This window comes from Boleophthalmus pectinirostris, unplaced genomic scaffold (assembly GCF_026225935.1).
Source record: "Boleophthalmus pectinirostris isolate CB_2022bp ecotype Guang Dong unplaced genomic scaffold, ASM2622593v1 HiC_scaffold_7, whole genome shotgun sequence".
Taxonomy (NCBI): Eukaryota; Metazoa; Chordata; class Actinopteri; order Gobiiformes; family Gobiidae; genus Boleophthalmus; species Boleophthalmus pectinirostris.
Window position 1 is genome coordinate 40089157 of NW_026571473.1, and position 19822 is coordinate 40108978.

Genomic DNA, 19822 nt, shown 5'->3' on the forward strand with positions numbered 1-19822 from the left:
TTTAGTCCTGGTTCAGACCTGGTTCAGTCCTGGTTTAGTCCTGTTTAGTCCAGGTTTAGTCCAGAGTCTGGTTCAGTCCTGGTTTAGTCCTGGTTTAGTCCTGGTTTAGTCCGGTTTAGTCCTGGTTTCAGTCCTGGTTTAGTCCTGTTTTAGTCCAGTCCTGGTTTAGTCCTGGGTCCTGTTTAGTAGTTTAGTCCTGGTCCTGGTTTAGTCCTGGTAGTCTGGTTTAGTCCTGGTTTATCCTGGTCAGTCCTGGTTTAGTCCTGGTTTAGTCCTGGTTTAGTCCTGGTTTACCTGGTCCTGGTTTAGTCCTGGTTCAGTCCTGGTTCAGTCCTGGTTTTCACCTGGTTTAGTCCTGTTTAGTCCAGTCCTGGTCCAGTCCTGGTTCAGTCCTGGTTTTAGTCCAGGTTTAGTCCTGGTTCCTGGTTTAGTCCTGGTTTAGTCCTGGTTCAGACCTGGTAGTCAGTCCTGGTTTAGTCCTGGTTTAGTCCTGTTCAGTTTTAGTCCAGGTTTAGTCCTGGTTTCAGTTCCTAGGTTTTAGTCCTGGTTCAGTCCTGGAGTCCTGGTTGTTCCTGGTTTAGTCCTAGGTGGTTTAGTTCTGGTTCAGTCCTGGTTTAGTCCTGGTTTAGTCCTGGTCCTGGTTTAGTCCTGTCCAGTCCTGGTTCAGTCCTGGTTTAGTCCTGGTTTAAGTCCTAGGTTTAGTCCTAGTCCTGTTTAGTCTGGTTCAGTCCTGGGTGGTTAGTCCTGGTTTAGTCCTGGTTTTAGTCCTGGTTCAGTCCTGGAGTCCTGGTTTTCTGGTTTAGTCCTGGTTTAGTCCTGTTGGTTTAGTCTGGTTCAGTCCTGGTTTAGTTTAGTGTTCAGTCCTGGTTTAGTCCTGGTTTAGTCCTGGTTTAGTCCTGGTTTAGTTCCTAGTCCTGGTTTCCAGTTTCAGTCCTGGTTTAGTCCTGGTTTAGTTTTAGTCCTGGTTCAGTTCCAGTCCTGGTTTAGTCCTGTCCTTTTAGTCCTGGTTTATCCTGGTTTAGTCCTGGTTTAGTCCTGGTTCAGTCCTGGATCCCTGGTTTAGTCCTGGTTTAGTCCTGGTTTAGTCCTGGTTTAGTCCTGGTTTAGTCCTGGTTTAGTCCTGGTTTCAGTCCTGGTTTAGTCCAGTCCTGGTTTAGTCCTGGTTTAGTCCTGGTTAGTCCTGGTTTAGTCCATGGTTAGTCCTGGTTTAGTCCTGGTTTCTGGTTTAGTCCTGGTTAGTCCTGGTTAGTCCTGGTTTAGTCCTGGTTCAGTCCTGGTTTAGTCCTGTTGGTTTAGTCCTGGTTTCAGTCCTGGTTAGTCCTTAGTCCTGGTTTCAGTCCTGGTTCAGTCCTGGTTTAGTCCTGGTTTCTGGTTTCCAGTCCTGGTTTAGTCCTGTTTTAGTCCAGGTTTAGTCCTGGTTCAGACCTGGTTCAGTCCTGGTTAGTCCTAGTTTTAGTCCAGTCCTGGTTCTGGTTTAGTCCTGTTTTAGTCCTGGTTTTAGTCCTGGTTCAGTCCTGGTTTAGTCCTGGTTCAGTCCTGGTTCAGTCCTGGTTTAGTCCTGTTTTAGTCCAGGTTTAGTCCTGGTTCAGACCTGGTTCAGTTCTGGTTTAGTCCTGTTTTAGTCCAGGTTTAGTCCTGGTTTAGTCCTGGTTCAGACCTGGTTCAGTCCTGGTTTAGTCCTGGTTCAGTCCTGGTTTAGTCCTGTTTTAGTCCAGGTTTAGTCCTGGTTCAATCCTGGTCCAGTCCTGGTCCAGTCCTGGTTCAGTCCTGGTTTAGTCCTGTTTTAGTCCAGGTTTAGTCCTGGTTCAGACCTGGTTCAGTCCTGGTTTAGTCCTGTTTTAGTCCAGGTTTAGTCCTGGTTCAGACCTGGTTCAGTCCTGGTTTAGTCCTGGTTTAGTCCTGGTCCAGTCCTGGTTTAGTCCTGGTCCAGTCCTGCAGTACCGTCTTGAGGAGGCAGGTGGCGTTGCGGAGCGCTCCCCAGCAGCCGATGAACGTGATGAGGAACGTCACCGTCCCCACGACGATGAGCAGCAGGGCGGGGTCAAGGGTCAACGTGTCCACCACATCTGCAGACACAGAGGTCAAAGGTCAAGGGTCCTGACCTGGAACACCCCAAGTCACCCTGAGTCACCCCGGGTCACCCCGGGTCCCCCTAAGTCACCCAGGGTCACCCTGAGTCACCCTGAGTCACCCCGGGTCACCCTGAGTCACCCCGGGTCACCCCGGGTCACCCCGAGTCACCCCGGGTCACCCTGAGTCACCCTGAGTCACCCCGGGTCACCCTGAGTCACCCCGGGTCACCCCGGGTCACCCCGAGTCACCCCGGGTCACCCCGGGTCACCCTGGAGAGCAGGAGTGTAACGATACACAAAAATGATGGTACATACTTCGGTTTGATGTCACAGTTTGGTTCATTTTTGATTCAATTTGGAACAAAATGCAAAATCATTTGTGTTTTTATTAAACCAACAATTAGTTTTAAGAATATATATATATATATATATATATATATATATATATATATATATATATATATATATATATAATATATAAACCTAAAATATAATATAATATAATATAATTCAATGTAAAGTAATGTACATATTATTAAAAAATATATACTAAAACTGGAATTTTAACTTTGTATTTGAATAACTGTTGTTTTAATTTCAATGTTTAAAAAAAAAGTCCGTCGGTTTTTGTGTTTTTTGTGTTTCTCCTTTGGCTCCGCCCAAACCCGGATGCTGCTCTGTGATTGGTCAGATACTGGGATCATCCGGCTCTGTGTCCGGGACTAAAACCGTTTCCGTATCATCCTTCATCGTTATGTTTCTCTGTAGCTTTAAAATGAGTTGTTATGACGACCAGCGGCGGTCTCATACACAGGAGTCTGTCAGGAGTCACAGCTGTCCTGCCCAAAGGCACAAAGACAGAAACACACACACACGAGGATCAAACCCTCGACCCTCAGTCTGACCTTTTTCTTTAGCAACTTTGGCGTAAATCCCCACAGCGATCAGAAGAGAACTCACCACCTGAACAAGAAAACAGGGCCTGGTTTAGTCCTGGTTTAGTCCTGTCTTAGTTCTGATTTAGTCCTAGTTTAGTCTTGGTTTAGTTCTGGTCTTAGTTTAGTCCTGGTTTAGTCTTAGTTTAGTCCTGGTTTAGTCTTAGTTTAGTCCTGGTTTAGTTCTGGTTTAGCCCTGGTTTAGTTCTGGTTTAGTCCTGGTTTAGTCCTGGTTTAGTCCTGTCTTAGTTCTGATTTAGTCCTGGTTTAGTTCTGGTTTAGTCCTGTTTTAGTCCTGGTTTAGTTCTGGTTTAGTCTTAGTTTAGTTCTGGTTTAGTCTTAGTTTAGTTCTGGTTTAGTCCTGGTTTAGTCCTGGTTTAGTCCTGTCTTAGTTCTGATTTAGTCCTGGTTTAGTTCTGGTTTAGTCCTGGTTTAGTCCTGGTTTAGTCCTGTCTTAGTTCTGATTTAGTCCTGGTTTAGTTCTGGTTTAGTCCTGTTTTAGTCTAGTTCTGTTTTAGTTCTGGTTCTGGTTTAGTCCTGGTTTAGTCCTGTCTTAGTTCTGATTTAGTCCTGGTTTAGTTCTGGTTTAGTCCTGTTTTAGTCCTGGTTTAGTCCTGGTTTAGTTCTTGTTTAGTCCTGGTTTAGTTCTGGTTTTTCACTCACCCAGAAAACGTAGCAGCAGACGAACAGTGTGTACTTCACTCCTCTGTATCCTCTCATCTCTCGCTCACCAGACCATCCCCGGACTAAACCGGGACTAAACCGGGACTAAACCGGGACTAAACCAGGTCTAAGGTGGGACTGGGACTCCGAGTTCCTGAAGGTGTCTGTCATGTTTTGGTCGAGTCTTGTGGAGGATTTTGTGTGTAAAAGTTAAACTTGTTCAAACCTGCAGCACATTCCACCTCCTCTTATCAGCTCTCTTCATCTCCTCCCTCCATCCATCTCTCTCTCTCTCTCCATCTCTTTCTCCTCCCTCTCTCCATTTCTCTCCTCCCTCTCTCCATCTCTCACTCCATCCCTCTCTCCTCCCTCTCTCCATTTCTCTCCTCCCTCTCTCCATCTCTCTCCTCCCTGTCTCCATCTCTATCTCTCTCCATCTTTCTCCATCTTTCTCTCCTCTCTCTGTCTCTTCCCTTTGCCCTCATTTTTATAGATGTATATAATAATAATAATAATAATAATAATAATAATAATAATAATAATAATAATAATAATAATAATAATAATAATAAAATATATTTAATAATAATTTCTGATATTTTTGAAAATAATGTTGACTAGATTCGCATTTTACATAATTATAATTTTAATTAATAAAAAAGAAAGAATCATTTGTTTTTATTGTGTTTTTATATTAAACATAGTGGTGTCATTTGTTTTTGTAGCACCGCACATGTCCACCAGGGGGGGGACGTGGCTTATGTTCCTCAGGCCCCGCCCCTTCCTGTTTGCTAATTAAATCCCTGTTTGTTTCAGAGGATTAGACCAGATCACAACACCTCCTGCACGACTGAGGACCTGAAGGAGGACGTGAGGACCTGAAGGAGGACGTGTCTGAGGACCTGAAGGAGGACGTGAGGACCTGAAGGAGGACGTGTCTGAGGACCTGAAGGAGGACGTGAGGGACAACCTGGGTGAGAACCTGAAGGAGGACGTGTCTGAGAACCTGAGTGAGGACCTGAGTGAGGACGTGTCTGAGAACGTGTCTGAGGACCTAAAGGAGGACGTGCCTGAGGACCTGAGTGAGGACCTGAGTGAGGACCTGATTGAGGACATGGGGCTGATGGACATCTTCACGTCCGTCAGGGACAAAGCCGATAAGTTTCTGAACGAAAAAAACATCGTGACAGATTTTCTTGGGAAACTGGAGGAAAAGACCGGAATCAAGAAGAAGATCATCGCCCTGGGTGAGTCCTGGTTTAGGCCTGGTTTAGACCTGGTTCAGTCCTTGTTTAGTCCTGATTAGGTTCTGGTTCGGTTCTGTTTTAGTCTTGGTTTAGTCCTGGTTCAGTCCTTGTTTAGTCCTGGTTTAGACCTGGTTTAGTCCTGGTATAGTCCTGGTTTAGACCTGCTTTAGTCCTGGTTTAGTCCTGGTTCACATTGTTATATGAGGAGGATCAGGTTAATCCTCGGGTCTTAGGCTTCGGTCCAGGTCTCGTCCGGAGCAGGAACTTTCCCTGAAGCTCTGGAGCCTCAGAATCCAAACGGTGAAATCTGTTCAGCACAAATCTGGACTCAAGTCGCGAGGAGTCGACTGGAGCCAGAGTCAATGGAGCCAGATCTCGTCCGTGTTCACTTCCTCTGAGTTTACAGACTGTGGACCAGACTCACGGGTTCTTAATGTACTGGAGAAGTCTGGAGCCCACATCTGAGTTCAGGTCCTGGTCTGGAGTCTGAGTCCTGGTCTGGAGCCCACATCTGAGCCCGGGTCCTGGTCTGAAACCCAGGTCCTGGTCTGGAGCCCACATCTGAGCCCAGGTCTTGGTCTGGAGCCCAGGTCCTGGTCTGGAGCCCACATCTGAGCCTGGGTCTTGGTCTGGAGCCCACATCTGAGTCCAGGTCCAGGTCTGGAACTGAAGTAGGATTAAACCGGGACTGAAGTAGGACTGAAGCAGGTCTAAACCAGGTCTAAACCAGGGTTGAACCAGGACTAAACCAGGACTGAACCAGGACTGAACCAGGACTGAACCAAGACTGAACCAGATCTAAACCAGAACTGAACCAGGTCTAACACAGTTCAACACAAATGCCGGGCTTTCAGTTTCAATTTTTTAATAATTTTTTTTTTTTTCTGTCACATAAGTGTGAGTTGTGCAGTTGTAGGGAGTATTATCTATGACATTAGATTGAGTTGAACAGTTGTAGGGAGTATTATCTGTCACATTAGAGTGAGTTGAACAGTTGTAGGGAGTATTATCTGTGACATTAGAGTGAGTTGAACAGTTGTAGGGAGTATTATCTGTGACATTAGATTGAGTTGAACAGTTGTAGGGAGTATTATCTATGACATTAGAGTGAGTTGAACAGTTGTAGAGTATTAGTCACATAAGTGAGTTGAACAGTTGTAGGGAGTATTATCTGTGACATTAGATTGAGTTGAACAGTTGTAGGGAGTATTATCTGTCACATTAGAGTGAGTTGAACAGTTGTAGGGAGTATTATCTGTGACATTAGAGTGAGTTGAACAGTTGTAGGGAGTATTATCTGTGACATTAGATTGAGTTGAACAGTTGTAGGGAGTATTATCTGTCACATTAGAGTGAGTTGAACAGTTGTAGGGAGTATTATCTGTGACATTAGAGTGAGTTGAACAGTTGTAGGGAGTATTATCTGTGACATTAGATTGAGTTGAACAGTTGTAGGGAGTATTATCTGTCACATTAGAGTGAGTTGAACAGTTGTAGGGAGTATTATCTGTCACATAAGTGTAAGTTGAACAGTTGTAGGGAGTATTATCTGTGACATTAGAGTGAGTTGTACAGTTGTAGGGAATATTATCTGTCACATAAGTGTAAGTTGTACAGTTGTAGGGAGTATTATCTGTCACATTAGAGTGAGTTGAACAGTTGTAGGGAGTATTATCTGTGACATTAAAGTGAGTTGAACAGTTGTAGGGAGTATTATCTGTGACATTAAAGTGAGTTGAACAGTTGTAGGGAGTATTATCTACAGTAGTTCAGTTGGTGGAGCATTCGCCCACTGATCTGAAGGTTGGAGGTTTGATTCCAGCTCTCAACATAAACATCTCAGGTTGAGCGTCAGATCCACTGACCCACAGGAGCTGGTGTGATTCCAGCTCCCACAGTTGAATGCTGCCGTTGTGTCCTTGGGCAAGACACTTAACCCACCTTGCCCACAGTGTCTGCGTGCACTGGTGTGTGAATGTGTGTGTGAATGGGTGAGTGGTTCCTTGTTGTAAAGAGCTTTGAGCCTTGAAGGTGGAAAAGCGCTATAGAAAAATGTGACCATTTACCATCTGTGTCTTGTGTGACAGGGGCTGTGTCGGTGACTGGACTGTACCTGGTTTATGGATACGGGGCGTCTCTGCTCTGTAACATGATCGGTTTTGTTTACCCGGCCTATTACTCGTGAGTCCTAAACAAGTTTCACATTTACACACAGACCTAGAGTTTTGTGTTTTTGTTTCATGTGTAGAAGTCGTACTATTTTAAAACTCAAACTAAACATCGTGTTAAAATCTAAACTCTGATCCTGACGATGAAAAAGCGTCTCCTGTTTCGTCAGAATCAAAGCGATCGAGAGCGAGAACAAAGAGGACGACACAAAATGGCTGACGTACTGGGTGGTGTACGGCGTGTTCAGCCTCGGCGAGTTCTTCTCCGACATTTTCCTCTACTGGTTTCCTTTCTACTACGCCTTCAAGGTGAGACCACAGGGGGCGCTGTCCACTGCACCTCCACAAACACAGAGGGAATGAATGTTGGAGCTCCACAGGGACAGTTTTTGTCAGATTCCCCATTAATCTTTACACTGTGGACTCAGACGGTAAACAGGAAGTGAACATGGGAGAGCTTCAGGCTCCACTGATTCTGGTTCCAATTCACTTTCTATTCTGTTTCTTTCTCTGTAACTGTGAACGTCATCATTTTAAAATGTTCATATGAATCTGCTCTACATGATCCTGGGGTTTATATTTAACTACTGCCATGTTTATGTGAGAACTTTAATTCTGAATAATAAAAATAATTAAATTCTGAATAAAAATAATTAAATTCTGAATAATAAAAATTATTAAATTCTGAATAAAAATAATTTAATTCTGAATAATAATAATTTAATTCTGAATAAAAATAATCTAATTCTGAATTTAAAAAAATATATAATTCTGAATAATAATAATAATAATAATTTAATTCTGAATAAAGATTATTTAATTCTGAATAAATTTTAAAACATTTTGAATAAAACAAAATTCGGCTTTAAAAATACCATGTAAATACTTAATTTCTTTCTGGATCATGTAAACCAGACAAGTCAAACTCTTTGTCCCATGAGATCATTTCAAATCTGCCGCACACAGAGACAATAGAGACATGATTAATTTAAAATGTTGTCATTATTTTATATTCTGTTTGTTCTGGATTCGGTGTTTAAACAAAACTATTATTAAACATTTATTTTAATAAGAAAAAGTTTAACATTACAGATCTCGAAAGAAGAGAAAACATGCAGATGTTGTAGAAATTTTTCAATAAATATTTAGTTTGACCCACGTCTTTGTCCAAGTTTTTAGTTTTGACCCAACGTGAATTTAAGTTTGACTCTGCTGGACTAAATCAATAACGGACCAATCAGGCGTCTTCTTTCTCCAAGGCCACGCCCACTAGTGTTAGCAACAGGTTTGATTGACAGCGTTGCTAAGCGTTGGTAGTCCTGGTCTATAACCGGTCTTTGTGGGGTCTTTTCTCTGTAGTCCTGGTCTATAACCGGTCTCGTTTGGGTCTTTTGTCCTTCAGTGTGTGTTCCTGCTGTGGTCCAGGTCTATAACCGGTCTCGTTGGGGTCTTTTCTCTGTAGTCCAGGTCTATAACCGGTCTCGTTGGGGTCTTTTCTTCTTCAGTGTTTGTTCCTGCTGTGGTCCAGGTCTATAACCGGTCTCGTTGGGGTCTTTTCTTCTTCAGTGTTTGTTCCTGCTGTAGTCCAGGTCTATAACCGGTCTCATTGGGGTCTTTTCTCTGTAGTCCAGGTTTATAACCGGACTCGTTGGGGTCTTTTCTTCTTCAGTGTTTGTTCCTGCTGTGGTGCATGGCTCCGGTCTCGTGGAACGGTTCTCAGATCATTTACACTCGAGTCGTGAGACCCGTGTTCCTGAAGCACGAGGCTCAGGTCGACCTGATGGTGAACGACCTGAGCGGGAAAGCCATGAGCGCCGCCGAGAACCTCACCAGAGAAGGTACTGCAAATACTACTGCAAGTACTACTACAAACACAGAGAACCTTACCAGAGAAGGTACTGCAAATACTACTGCAAATACTACAATACTACTGCAAATACTACTACATACACAGAGAACGTCACCAGAGAAGGTACATACTACTGCAAATACTACAATACTACTACAAATACTACTGTAAAATACTACCACAAACACAGAAAACCTCACCAGAGAAGGTAGTGCAAATACTGCAAATACTACAATGCTACTGCAAATACTGCGAATACTACAAGTACTACTATAAATACTACTACAAATACTACCACAAACACAGAGATCCTCACCAGAGAAGGTACTGCAAATACTACAAGTACTGCTGCAAATACTACTACAAAATACTACCCAAAACACAGAGAACCTCACCAGAGAAGGTACTGCAAATACTACAATACTACTACAAATACTACTGCAAATACTACAATACTACTACAAAATACTACCACAAACACAGAGAACCTCACCAGAGAAGGTACTGCAAATACTACTGCAAATACTACTACAACTACTACAGCAAATACTACTGCAAGTAGTACTACAAACACAGATAACCTCACCAGAGAGAGTACTGCTAATACTACTACAAATACTGCAAGTACTACAACAAACACTACAACAAACATAGATAACCTCACCAGAGAAGGTAGTACAAATACTACCACAAACACTACTGCAAACACTACCACAAATAGTACTGCAAACACAGATAACCTCACCAGAGAAGGTACTTCAAATACTACTGCAAGTACTACAAATACTACTGCAAATACTTCTACAAACACAGAGAACCTCAGAGAAGAACTGCAAGAACTGTATCAGAGAAGATACTGCAAATACTACAAGTACTACTGCAAATACTACTGCAAACAGAAAGAAACGTACCAGAAAATGTACTGCAAAAACTACTACTGGAAATATTACAAATACTATCACAAACACTACCACAAACACATAGAACTACACCAAGAAGTACTGTACTGCATATACTACTACAAGTGCTATGAATACTACAACTGTACAGCCTCTCAGAACACTACACTTATTCATGTACTCCACTCTTGTACTTCACTCTTGTACTTCACTCATGTACTTCACTCATGTACTTCACTCTGAGGTGGAGTTAGTTCTGTCCAAAATCTTAAATTTTCAGATTTTTTATATTTTTTTTGTTTTTTTTGTTTTTGTTTTTTTTGTCGTTTTGAGCAGTTCTGTCGACTCTGGTGAAGAACAAGGCTCTGGTGGCTCCGTCCAACGCCAAAGACTTACCCAGCTCCACAGACCCGACCAGTCCAGAGTCCAGCACCGAGGCCGGACCCTCCAAACTGCGGAAACATGAACGCTCGCACGACAAGACGCACGACAAATCTCACGACAAATCACATGACAAATCACATGACAAATCAGAGCGATCGGAGCGGAGACGCAAAGACAGCGAGGACAAAACTGTACGTATCTAAAATCTGACACACACAGGGAGACAGGACGATGCTGATTTGTTTTCATGTTTGTCTTTTCAGCCTTTCCTGGGTTAAAGGTATGTGTGTTTTTTTAACTTTTACACACACACATTGTATTATTGCGTTAAAAAAAAAAAACATCTGTTAAACATGAAGAAGAATTTCCGACATCCGGTCGTTGCACAATTCACACTGGGAAGGATTTTCTGAAAAAGTGAGCATCAAACCTCCATGTTTGTTTTCCCAGTGGGATGTGTTGATCTTTTCAAGTCTTTTGAACCATTTCACTTTTGTTTCTGCTTCTGATATTGTCATATTTTAGTTTTGGGATTCGGACATCGTTAATTGTTGTGGTTGTTGGATCCTAACAGCGGAAAAAGACTCGAGAAATGTGTTTGTGAACTCCATAAATACAAAAGTGAATCAGATGTGTGTGACTCAAACCTCCGTTCAAACTGTTTCTCTTCCCAACGGAATTGAAAAATAGTGAAAGGTGAAGGTGATGGGCAGGATTGATCCACAGGAAGAACCAAAAAGGAAACATTTGTCTGACTAAGAAATCATCCCGAGTTTACAGAGAACATTTTGTATGTGGAGCCACAACAAAACAAAATCCCGTTTGTTAATGTTGAGGAGCAGAAGACAAACAGACTGAGCTGCACTTTCTTGTTCTTGTGGTTTTACAGAAACATCACGTCTTGGTCTTTGCAGTGGAAGGTGTTTCTTGGTGAACAGTTGGAGCCTTTCACTTTGGTGTTGACTTTTTAAATTCATAACTAAGGTTGAGCGATGGATCAGGATTTTGTTTTGCATTTATGGAGTTCACAAACTTCCAAAGCCGCTTTGGAAGTTTTTTCCGCTTTCCGCTTTTCCGCTGTTTGGATCCAACAACCACACAATTACGATGTCCGAATCCCAAAACTAAAATATGACAAGATCAGAACCAGAAACAAAAGTGATATGGTTCAAAAGACTTGAAAAGATTGACTTTGTCAACAGACACATCCCACTGGGAAAACAAACATGGAGGTTTGATGTTCACTTTTTCAGAAAATCCTTCCCAGTGTGAATTGTGCAACAACCAGAGTCTGAAATTCTTGATGCGTGTATTCCAAACTGCTTAATTTTACGTGCACCGTTTTGCATTATTTAAAATCTAATTAAAGATGGAAACTTACACACACACACACACACACACACACACACACACACTGTAAGAGTTGTGTTGTTGCGGCCGTATGTTCTTTTATTCAAAGTTTGTGTTGAGTTTGTGTGTTTTGTTTTCATGTTGTGCGTTGCTTGAGCTCTCTATGTTTGTGTGTGTGCGTGTGTGTGTGTGTGGTTTAAAAGAGCTGATCACACACAGAGTTCAGTCCTGATCCTCGACTCAGATCTGTTTAAAGGATTTGTGCTGCAGCAGATGGTCCTGAACACGAATACACCTGCAGAACAATCATACAAATACACCTGCAGAACAATCATACAAATACACCTGCAGAACAATCATACACCTGCAGAACAATCATACACCTGCAGAACAATCATACACCTGCAGAACAATCATACACCTGCAGAACAATCATACAACACCTGCAGAACAATCATACATACACCTGCAGAACAATCATCAACACCTGCAGAACAATCATACACCTGCAGAACAATCATACACCTGCAGAACAATCATACAACACCTGCACTAGCAGAGCAACCCTCCAGATAGTGACTCGTGACCAGATCCAGACTCAGATGTTTGAGTTAATTATGTTAATTATATGGAGTAAATACACGAAGCCACATTTACGACATTATGGAGCAAAAATAAATAAATAAATAAACTTTCACTATATTTTCTGCTGACTCTTTCTCTCCAGATCAGAGTCACGTCTCCAGGACTTTTTGGTCGTTTTTATCGTAATAACAAAGACACGTGGTCATGTCCCGCAGCAGCAGCAGAAACGCGGAGTGACAGCGACATCTACAGGCCCGGAGAGGGACTTCAGTTTTTACAGTATCCTGCTGTTTTTTGGGTTGGTTTTTTTTTTTGTTTTTTTAGAAGATTTCAGACTAGATTTTCACATTGTTTTGTTCTATTTAACTGATTTCTGCCTGAACAAATTCAAATTAGAGTTTTTAATACATGAATGTAACAATTTTGTCATAAAAATTCGTAATAACTTAAAGAATCTAGTTGTAGAAAGAATATTTATATTTATTTTAACCAAACCCGAAAAATAATATTGGAAACTAAAAGTGCCATTTTAAACAGTAATGCAGTAATGTCATTTTAAATAGGTCCAAATATTTCTTACTTGTGTGAGATTTTTATTGTATTTATTTATTTGTTCTGTTGTTTGTTATGGGTTTAATTGTTTGTTTTGTTAATTTATAAAATATATGAATAAATTAAAAAAAATTCAATCGCAAAGCTTTTGTTTTAATTTACAGTGCAAATTAGATTCAGCAGAAAACTATCACAGAATAAAATAAAGATGAATTAGATAGATTGGAAAAATTTTTTATTTTTTTTTTTTAAGTATTGAAAGTAGTGGTTTAAAAAAATACCTTAAAATGTAAAAAAGTATAAAGTTGGCTCAAGCCTAATTTTGGGTTTATAGAAAAAAAATACGTTTATATTTATTTATTTTTATTAAATTTTGATTTTTCTACATATATATATTTTAAATTATATTTATTTTATATTAATATTTTTTATTTACGATTTCGTTGCGTGATGACGTAGAAGACTCGACCGTTGTCACGTGATGCCTGACGCACAGTTGTCCAGCTCATTCGTCTTATCTGCGATTAAGTTTTACTCAGAATTTCACGTAAAAACCCTGAAATAGTAGTAAAAAAAAAAAACAACTTTAAATTTCAAATAAATGAATGCAAATGTAAAAGTATCAAGTTGACTCAAGGCTAATTTTGGGTTTATTGAACAAAAAAATATATACATATTTATTTATTTATTTATATTATATAGTTTTATTATATTTGTTTTATAATTTTTTTATATATTTTTTTATTTATTTACGGCTTCCTTGCGTGATGACGTGGATGACGCGACCCCGTTGTCACGTGGCGTCTGACGCAGAGTTGTCCAGCTCATCTCTCCGTCTGCGTTTACTCAGTTTTACTCAGAATTTCACGTAAAAACCCGGAAAAGTCGACATGCAAACAACTCAAAACTCACAGAAGACACTTTGAAGACGTCGTAGAAGGCATCACGTGTTTGTTTAAACGCTATTACTTCAGGTAAGTGCGGGAAACCGGCCGTAAACACATGACTAGCTCACCCCGCACCGATCTCGCTTTGATAGTTTGGAATATTTGAGGCATTTTTAATAATTTTTAAGACTAATTTGCGTTTAACAGGCGTTTGATTAATTATTTTAACTGTTTAACGCGTTAGCATTAATTCGGCTTTGGTAATATTTAGATTATGATTACGGTCAATGATTTAGGACGTAGTTTAAAAGTCAAGATTCTAGTGTTTGATGATTGACAGAAACACAGTATTATCTCTTCCATTAGGGTGAGTTGTTGTATAGTTGTAGGGAGTATTATAGTATGAATGTAGTCCTGTATCTCTCACTGTTTGTGCGGAGCTGTAGGAGCCTCCTGTGTCCCTCTATAGTCTGGTGATAATCCATAATTTAATCTGTTCTCTCTCTTTTCTAGTTCCCTGTGTTTGTCTGAAGTTGAGCTAAACATGAACCTGGGCTCCAAAGGGAAGAAGCGCGTGGTTCTGCCCAGTCGCCCCGAGCCTCCGACGGTGGAGCAGATCCTGGAGGACGTGAGCAGCTCCACGTCTGACGATCCTCTGTTCAGGCTGCAGGACACAGACTCAGGTAACTCGACGTTTACCGGTGCATGCCAGTAACTCTGGTGATTAAACTGGAACGTCGACCATTTAAACTCTGCTCCTTTAATGCACTCTGCTGCTGTGTCCATGAGCAAGACACTTCCCCACATTGCCTTATGTAGGAATGAGAGGCTGCACATTTAAGGCGAGGCACTGCAGGCAAAAACTTCTTTTTTTTTTTTAAATCATTTGTGTTTTGGTCAGTTTGTTCTCCCAGCTTCTAAATTTCATATAGAAACAACAAAACTGTCCACTCTGCACTGACAATTTTATATTTAATTTAATAAAACTGTGTCCATAGATTTATTTGGGACATTTTATATTCAGGTTTTCCGTTTTCTCAAAAAGCATTTTTCTCCTATAGACACGTAAGAATCTCCCCTTAAAGCTGCACCTTCACACAACAAATCTTCCACTTCACAAGATTTTGATGAAGCAGACTAGAGTGTTTAATGTATTAATGCAACAATTCTGTCATAAAAAGACGTAAAAAGCAAGAATAGTCTATTTAACCTAACTCAAAAAACAATATTGGAAACTAAAAGTGACATTTTAAACTCTAGTAATGCCATTTTAATTAGGTCCAATTATTTCTTATTTGTGTGAGATTTTTATTTATTTATTTTTACACTTCAATTTTCCATTTTCTCAAAATGCATTTTTCACCCATAGAGACATAAGGATTTCCCTTTAAATCAGCACCTACACACGACAAATCTTGTGATTTTGATGAAACCTACAGAAGAATTTTATTATATTTTTTATTCCAAGTCTGATTTATTAAAGTTTCTCCAAAACTTGAGGGAAAATTTAGATTTTTTTTTGTCAGATCTACTTTACTTAAATTGTAAATAAGATCCAAAATCCCCTCTGTATATTTTTAGTATCTAATCTGTCAGCAAAAAGAAGCAGGATGTTTAAACCTGGCTCTTTCTGTTTCTGTTTTGAATGTCTCAAAAACTGACATTTTTTTTAGAAATGAAATACCTTATTTTTATATGAAGACCTTACGTCATAAAAAATGAGTGTCTCGTCTTCAGACCAATCACTGCTCAGGGTCAGGAGGGAACGTTTAAAAAGAAAATACCAGCAGCAGTGCCCGACGCTCTTGTCAGACGCCTGATCTGGTCACAAAACTGTAGAGACTTTGAGTGTTTAGAAAAGCGCTGTATTAAACAAATTCTTTAAAGAGACACAAAAGCCAAAACAAAAGAGCCGAGAAACAACCAGATGAGCTGCTGGTCACTCACTTTAATACTGAGCATCTTAAAACCTCCACTGGTTCAACGTTAGTCTCACTGAGGTCCTGAGCTCTGTTTTGTGTTTTCTTTTACACTTTGTTGTTTTCACAGTTTCGAGTTCGTCATCGGGCGACGCCGAAGTGGAGCTGAAGTTTGAACGGTGCAGACGCTTCATGGAATTGAACCATCGACTGACGGAGGCTCGTGAACAGCTGAAGGAGCAGAGGGAGGAGCTGAGGGCGTCAGGAGAACGTCTGAAGAGGGACATCCAGGAAGTCAAAACCAGGATGCAAACGCAAGAGCAACAAGGATAAAACTGAACCTTCATACTCTGCTCCACAGCAGGTTTAACCCAGAGACGCTGAAGAACTGAGGACACACTTTTTGAGAGGTGTTACAAATATTGATATTGTTTTACACTAAAGACAAGCCCAAACTTTTTCCGAACTTTAAAGGGCCCAGATCTGTCACAGGGAACTCAGACCTGTAGCTCGGGAGGTACTAGTAGCTCCACAGCCTCTTCGACGCAGCTCGCCAAGGGAATTCTGAATTATATGGATTGTGCTGAATAAGTCAAATATGATTACCGTATTTTTTTTTTCAGAGTAAAAGTTGCTCCAGAGTAGAAATCGCACCAGTCAAAAAATGTGTAATGAAGAAGAAAAAACATATGTAAGTGGCACTTTTTGGGGGGAAATGTATTTTATAAAATGAGAGATCAGCAGCAGACATTTCCTGTGTAAAGTCAAACACACACACAGGAGGAGCTGGAGGCCTGTGGCTGTAACACAAGTTGTGAACAGTTTTTTGCCCTACAAAGGTAAAAGATCTTAACTCTCCAGAGAGTGAAACTGGGAAAAATGACTTCAAAGTTTGTGTTTTGTCCAGACAAAAGTAAAACGGGCAGGGCTCCCAAAATGAGTACACAACTTGTCACTATAATGAAGAAATATTTGTATGTGAAAAATATTAAGCTTAAAATGGACCTTTGACCTTAGTTGTCAGTTCCTGTTCTCTGCTCTTTGCATGGCTCCTTATTTTTATTTTTGGTTCATGAGGCAAAGACAGAAACAAACACTGATACAAGCCAACACGCAGAGAGACGCTAACAGATGTAAATATACTTCAGCCTATTTTAGCATCAATACAGACTGAAAAATGTGCAGCGACAGGAGCTTTGTGGACGATGTCTGAGCTTTTCTCTCAGCTGGATTTAACTAAAGTTTGATTTCTCAGCTTGTTCTTCTGTTGTGACGCTTCCACCAATCAGATTCAAATAATTGTCACGAACAGGGTTCTCACTTTTTCAGTGCCAAATTTCAGAACTTTTCCATGACATTCATGACCTAACAGTGAATTTTCCATGACTTTACTAGCCTGATTCATGAGCCGGTTTCACTTCATGGAAACCGTGTGACCTCGCAGCATTAGAATTCATTCGCGCAACGGTAGGCAGGTACTTTTTTATCATTTAGCCAATCGCTGCTGTTTGGTCGAGTTGTATGTAATGCTCCGCTAACGGGGTGAACTGATATATTAAACTGCCCATCTGATGCAAAATAATCCGTGTGTCATTCATTCATTTGTTTTTCAATATAAAACCAAAAATAAGAAAATGAAAAAACAACTGTTTTCTTCATTATTTGTCTCCAAAACCAAAATGAAAAAACGGATAACAATTCGTTTTTTCAGTTTTTGATTTTGTGTTTAAATGAAAAATGGAAAAAACGGATTACGTGACTTCAGTGACTGCGATGCCGGACTTTTGCACCGCATACGGACTGAACCAGGACGGATCCCCGGGACTGAGACTGGGACCAGACCGGGACCGGGACCAGAACGGACTCCGAGCTTTGACTCTGAGCCTCCGTGGGGTCCAAGCTTCAGCTTCGAGCTCCGGCCCTGCCATGGGCTCTGAGCCCCCAGTCTGGTCCCGGTCTGGTCCCAGTCTCAGTAGCGCTCTGGTCCTGGTCTGGTCCCGGACCTGGTCCATTTGAACCAAAAGCTCTTAGTTCAGTTCGTTTTCGTTGGTGTGAAAGCGTCAGTCGGATGCTTTGCTCCACCTCGGAACCAGTCGTGGTTCTTGAGCGCGGAGGACCGGAGCAGCTCGTCCGGACCTGGAGTCCACAGAACATTTCCCCGCACGGAACCAGCGAGCAGACGATGACACGGAACCACTCGGACCGCTGGTCTCAGTCTCATTTCCGGTCTGATCCTGGTCTGGTCCTGGTCTCAGTCCCGGTCTCAGTCCCGCTCTGGTCCCGGTCTGGTCCTGGACCTGGATCAGTCCTGGTTCAGTCTGTATGCGGTGCAAAAGTTCGGCATCGCAGTCACGGAAGTCACGTAAACGGGAAACAGACGTTATCTGTTTTTTCCATTCTTCATTTAAACACAAAATCAAAAACTGAAAAAACGAATCTTTATCTGTTTTTTCATTTTGGTTTTGGAGACAAATAATGCAGAAAACTGTTGTTTTTTCGTTCTCTTATTTGGTTTTATATTGAAAAACGAATGAACGAATGACACACGGATTCAAAATGACTCTTTTCATGTTGTATCTTCTGCACATAAACAAGCACAATTTGGGTTTTGGAACATCCATTACACAACAGTTCTGAAATCTTCCTGATTTCTTGGAGACGTCACAGACCAGGAACTATGAAAGTCCGACTATTGCTCCTCCCCCCGCCCGTCCTGAGAAAGCACAGGCTCCTAAACTTTTATTCATCATGGAGATACAGCACGTTCAGCCGCATGTGTTGGACCCGGAATCGGACGAGGACTTAATTTTTAGGAATCATTCTTAGTTCATCTGCCTTAGAAGCTATTGAAAAAAAATCACAGATTTTTAAGGGAAAAATTCCTAAAAATTCCACAAAGGGTTAATTTGGAAAACCAAAAGGTGTGCGTGATACATGAGGAGTTGGACTACTATAAGAACTTGGTTTGGTGTTTTTAGATTAATTGACCTGGAAGATATTTAAAAAATGCATTAACTAATTAACCCTCAAAATACATAAAAATAACAAATATTTTATAAAACGTACATGTACAATCCCTTTTTTGTTTCTTTAGGCCCGAGCCCCGACAGGGCGTAGGGCCTATTGCTTCCGCTCAGCGGAGCGAATGGGAAGGGACGTGCGCATGTCGGAATGCGACAAGACGACATGCAACTATGTCCACGGTTGCCCCCGGCACAAACAGCAGTATCCCAGTAACCCACGCCCAAGGCCTGGCTCATATTTACTACTGCTAAAATGAATGGAAGTCAATGGAAGGTCAGTGGGTGACCTCGACGAGATGGCGAAAGACGAGCGCGTCAGTGCCCGTCACTCACCAATGACCCCACGGTGACGTGGGGAAGGTCGAGAGCTTTCAAAAAACGTATAATATGTTGTTCTAATGTTTTCGGATATATTGTTTTTGCTCGAATTATTATTATTTTATTTTATTTTATTTTTATTATTATTCTTCTGCTCTTTAAACCCTAATTTGACCCCCTAAACACGTTCAAAAACTCACCAAACTTGGCACAATATTCAGAAGTGGCTGACAAACCAGAAGGCGGCCATCTTGGATTGAAGTTTGAGTCCGCGTTTTCGCTGTCATTGCGTTTGAACGAACTCCTCTGAAGGCGCTTCACCCACAGGCCTGAAAATCACCGTACATCATCTAGACAAGTGGAACATCTAAAGTTAGCTGATTTTTTTTGATAACTGTCACGGTTTACGTGCGGCGAAGCCGCAAATTTCGGTAAAAATTTTGCCTAAATTCAAGGTGACATTATTTGTTCCTGTTCACACATACTTAGTCCGATTGTGCTGAAATTTGAATCACTAATGTGTGATCTCAGTCTGAATATAATACACTATAAAACATATGAAAAGTGAACACTATAGCGCCCCCTACCATAGACATGAAACGTCAACATTGTCGGATCTGCACCAAATTTGGGAAGTAAATTCTATCCATGATTACGAGCAAAAAATTATATTATGGACATGATACCATTTTCACTGTTGGCCAGCAGGGGCGCAAAGACTCAAAAATTTTGCGCCTATGGGAGACGTCCCCGTCATCTTTGTCATAGAGCCACGAAATTCGGTACACACATTCATCATGTGAAGACAAACAAAAAATATTATTATGGCCACGCCCCCTGACAAACCAGAAGGCGGCCATCTTGGATTTAAATTTCAGTCCGCGTTTTCGCTGGCGTTGCGTTTGAACGAACTCCTCTGAAGGCGCTTCACCCACAGGCCTGAAAATCACCGTACATCATCTACAGAAGTG

The 19822-nt window shown here is 41.2% G+C and overlaps 2 protein-coding genes and 1 long non-coding RNA gene across 5 annotated transcripts; 2 read left to right on the forward strand and 1 right to left on the reverse strand.

The window, feature by feature from the left end:
• Positions 1 to 1959: 1959 nt before the first annotated feature.
• LOC110153812 (uncharacterized) lies at positions 1960 to 3847 on the reverse strand. Its single transcript, XR_008633604.1, has 3 exons — positions 3671 to 3847; positions 2978 to 3035; positions 1960 to 2066 (listed from the first exon to the last, which is right to left on the reverse strand). It is a non-coding gene; the product is annotated as an uncharacterized LOC110153812 (long non-coding RNA).
• Positions 3848 to 4784: 937 nt separating this feature from the next.
• Positions 4785 to 10420, forward strand: reep6 (receptor accessory protein 6). Its single transcript, XM_020917736.2, has 5 exons — positions 4785 to 4917; positions 7005 to 7098; positions 7256 to 7394; positions 8755 to 8923; positions 10170 to 10420. Exons 1-5 carry the CDS (start codon positions 4785 to 4787, stop codon positions 10418 to 10420), a joined length of 786 nt encoding a protein of 261 aa, XP_020773395.2.
• Positions 10421 to 13496: 3076 nt separating this feature from the next.
• Positions 13497 to 16526, forward strand: cunh19orf25 (chromosome unknown C19orf25 homolog). Of its 3 annotated transcripts, none has more exons than XM_020917735.2 (3): positions 13497 to 13678; positions 14105 to 14274; positions 15641 to 16526. In XM_020917735.2, exons 2-3 carry the CDS (start codon positions 14136 to 14138, stop codon positions 15841 to 15843), a joined length of 342 nt encoding a protein of 113 aa, XP_020773394.1. In that variant the 5' UTR covers positions 13497 to 13678; positions 14105 to 14135; the 3' UTR covers positions 15844 to 16526. The 3 variants fall into 3 exon arrangements, with proteins under 3 accessions (XP_020773394.1, XP_055021314.1, XP_055021313.1); XM_055165339.1 differs by having other exon boundaries at positions 13503 to 13644; XM_055165338.1 differs by lacking the exon at positions 13497 to 13678 and adding an exon at positions 13705 to 13958.
• Positions 16527 to 19822: the final 3296 nt, after the last annotated feature.

Bases quoted from the DNA above. Each gene is read 5' to 3' on its own strand.
- reep6 (XM_020917736.2), top strand. From the start codon at position 4,785: ATGGGGCTGATGGACATCTTCACGTCCGTCAGGGACAAAGCCGATAAG. The intron at 4,918-7,004 runs GTGAGTCCTGGT...CTTGTGTGACAG, and splicing joins GAAGAAGATCATCGCCCTGG to GGGCTGTGTCGGTGACTGGA. The intron at 7,395-8,754 runs GTGAGACCACAG...TTTCTTCTTCAG, and splicing joins CTTTCTACTACGCCTTCAAG to TGTTTGTTCCTGCTGTGGTG.
- cunh19orf25 (XM_055165338.1), top strand. From the start codon at position 13,921: ATGATTGACAGAAACACAGTATTATCTCTTCCATTAGG. The intron at 13,959-14,104 runs GTGAGTTGTTGT...TCTCTTTTCTAG, and splicing joins GTATTATCTCTTCCATTAGG to TTCCCTGTGTTTGTCTGAAG. The intron at 14,275-15,640 runs GTAACTCGACGT...TTGTTTTCACAG, and splicing joins GCTGCAGGACACAGACTCAG to TTTCGAGTTCGTCATCGGGC.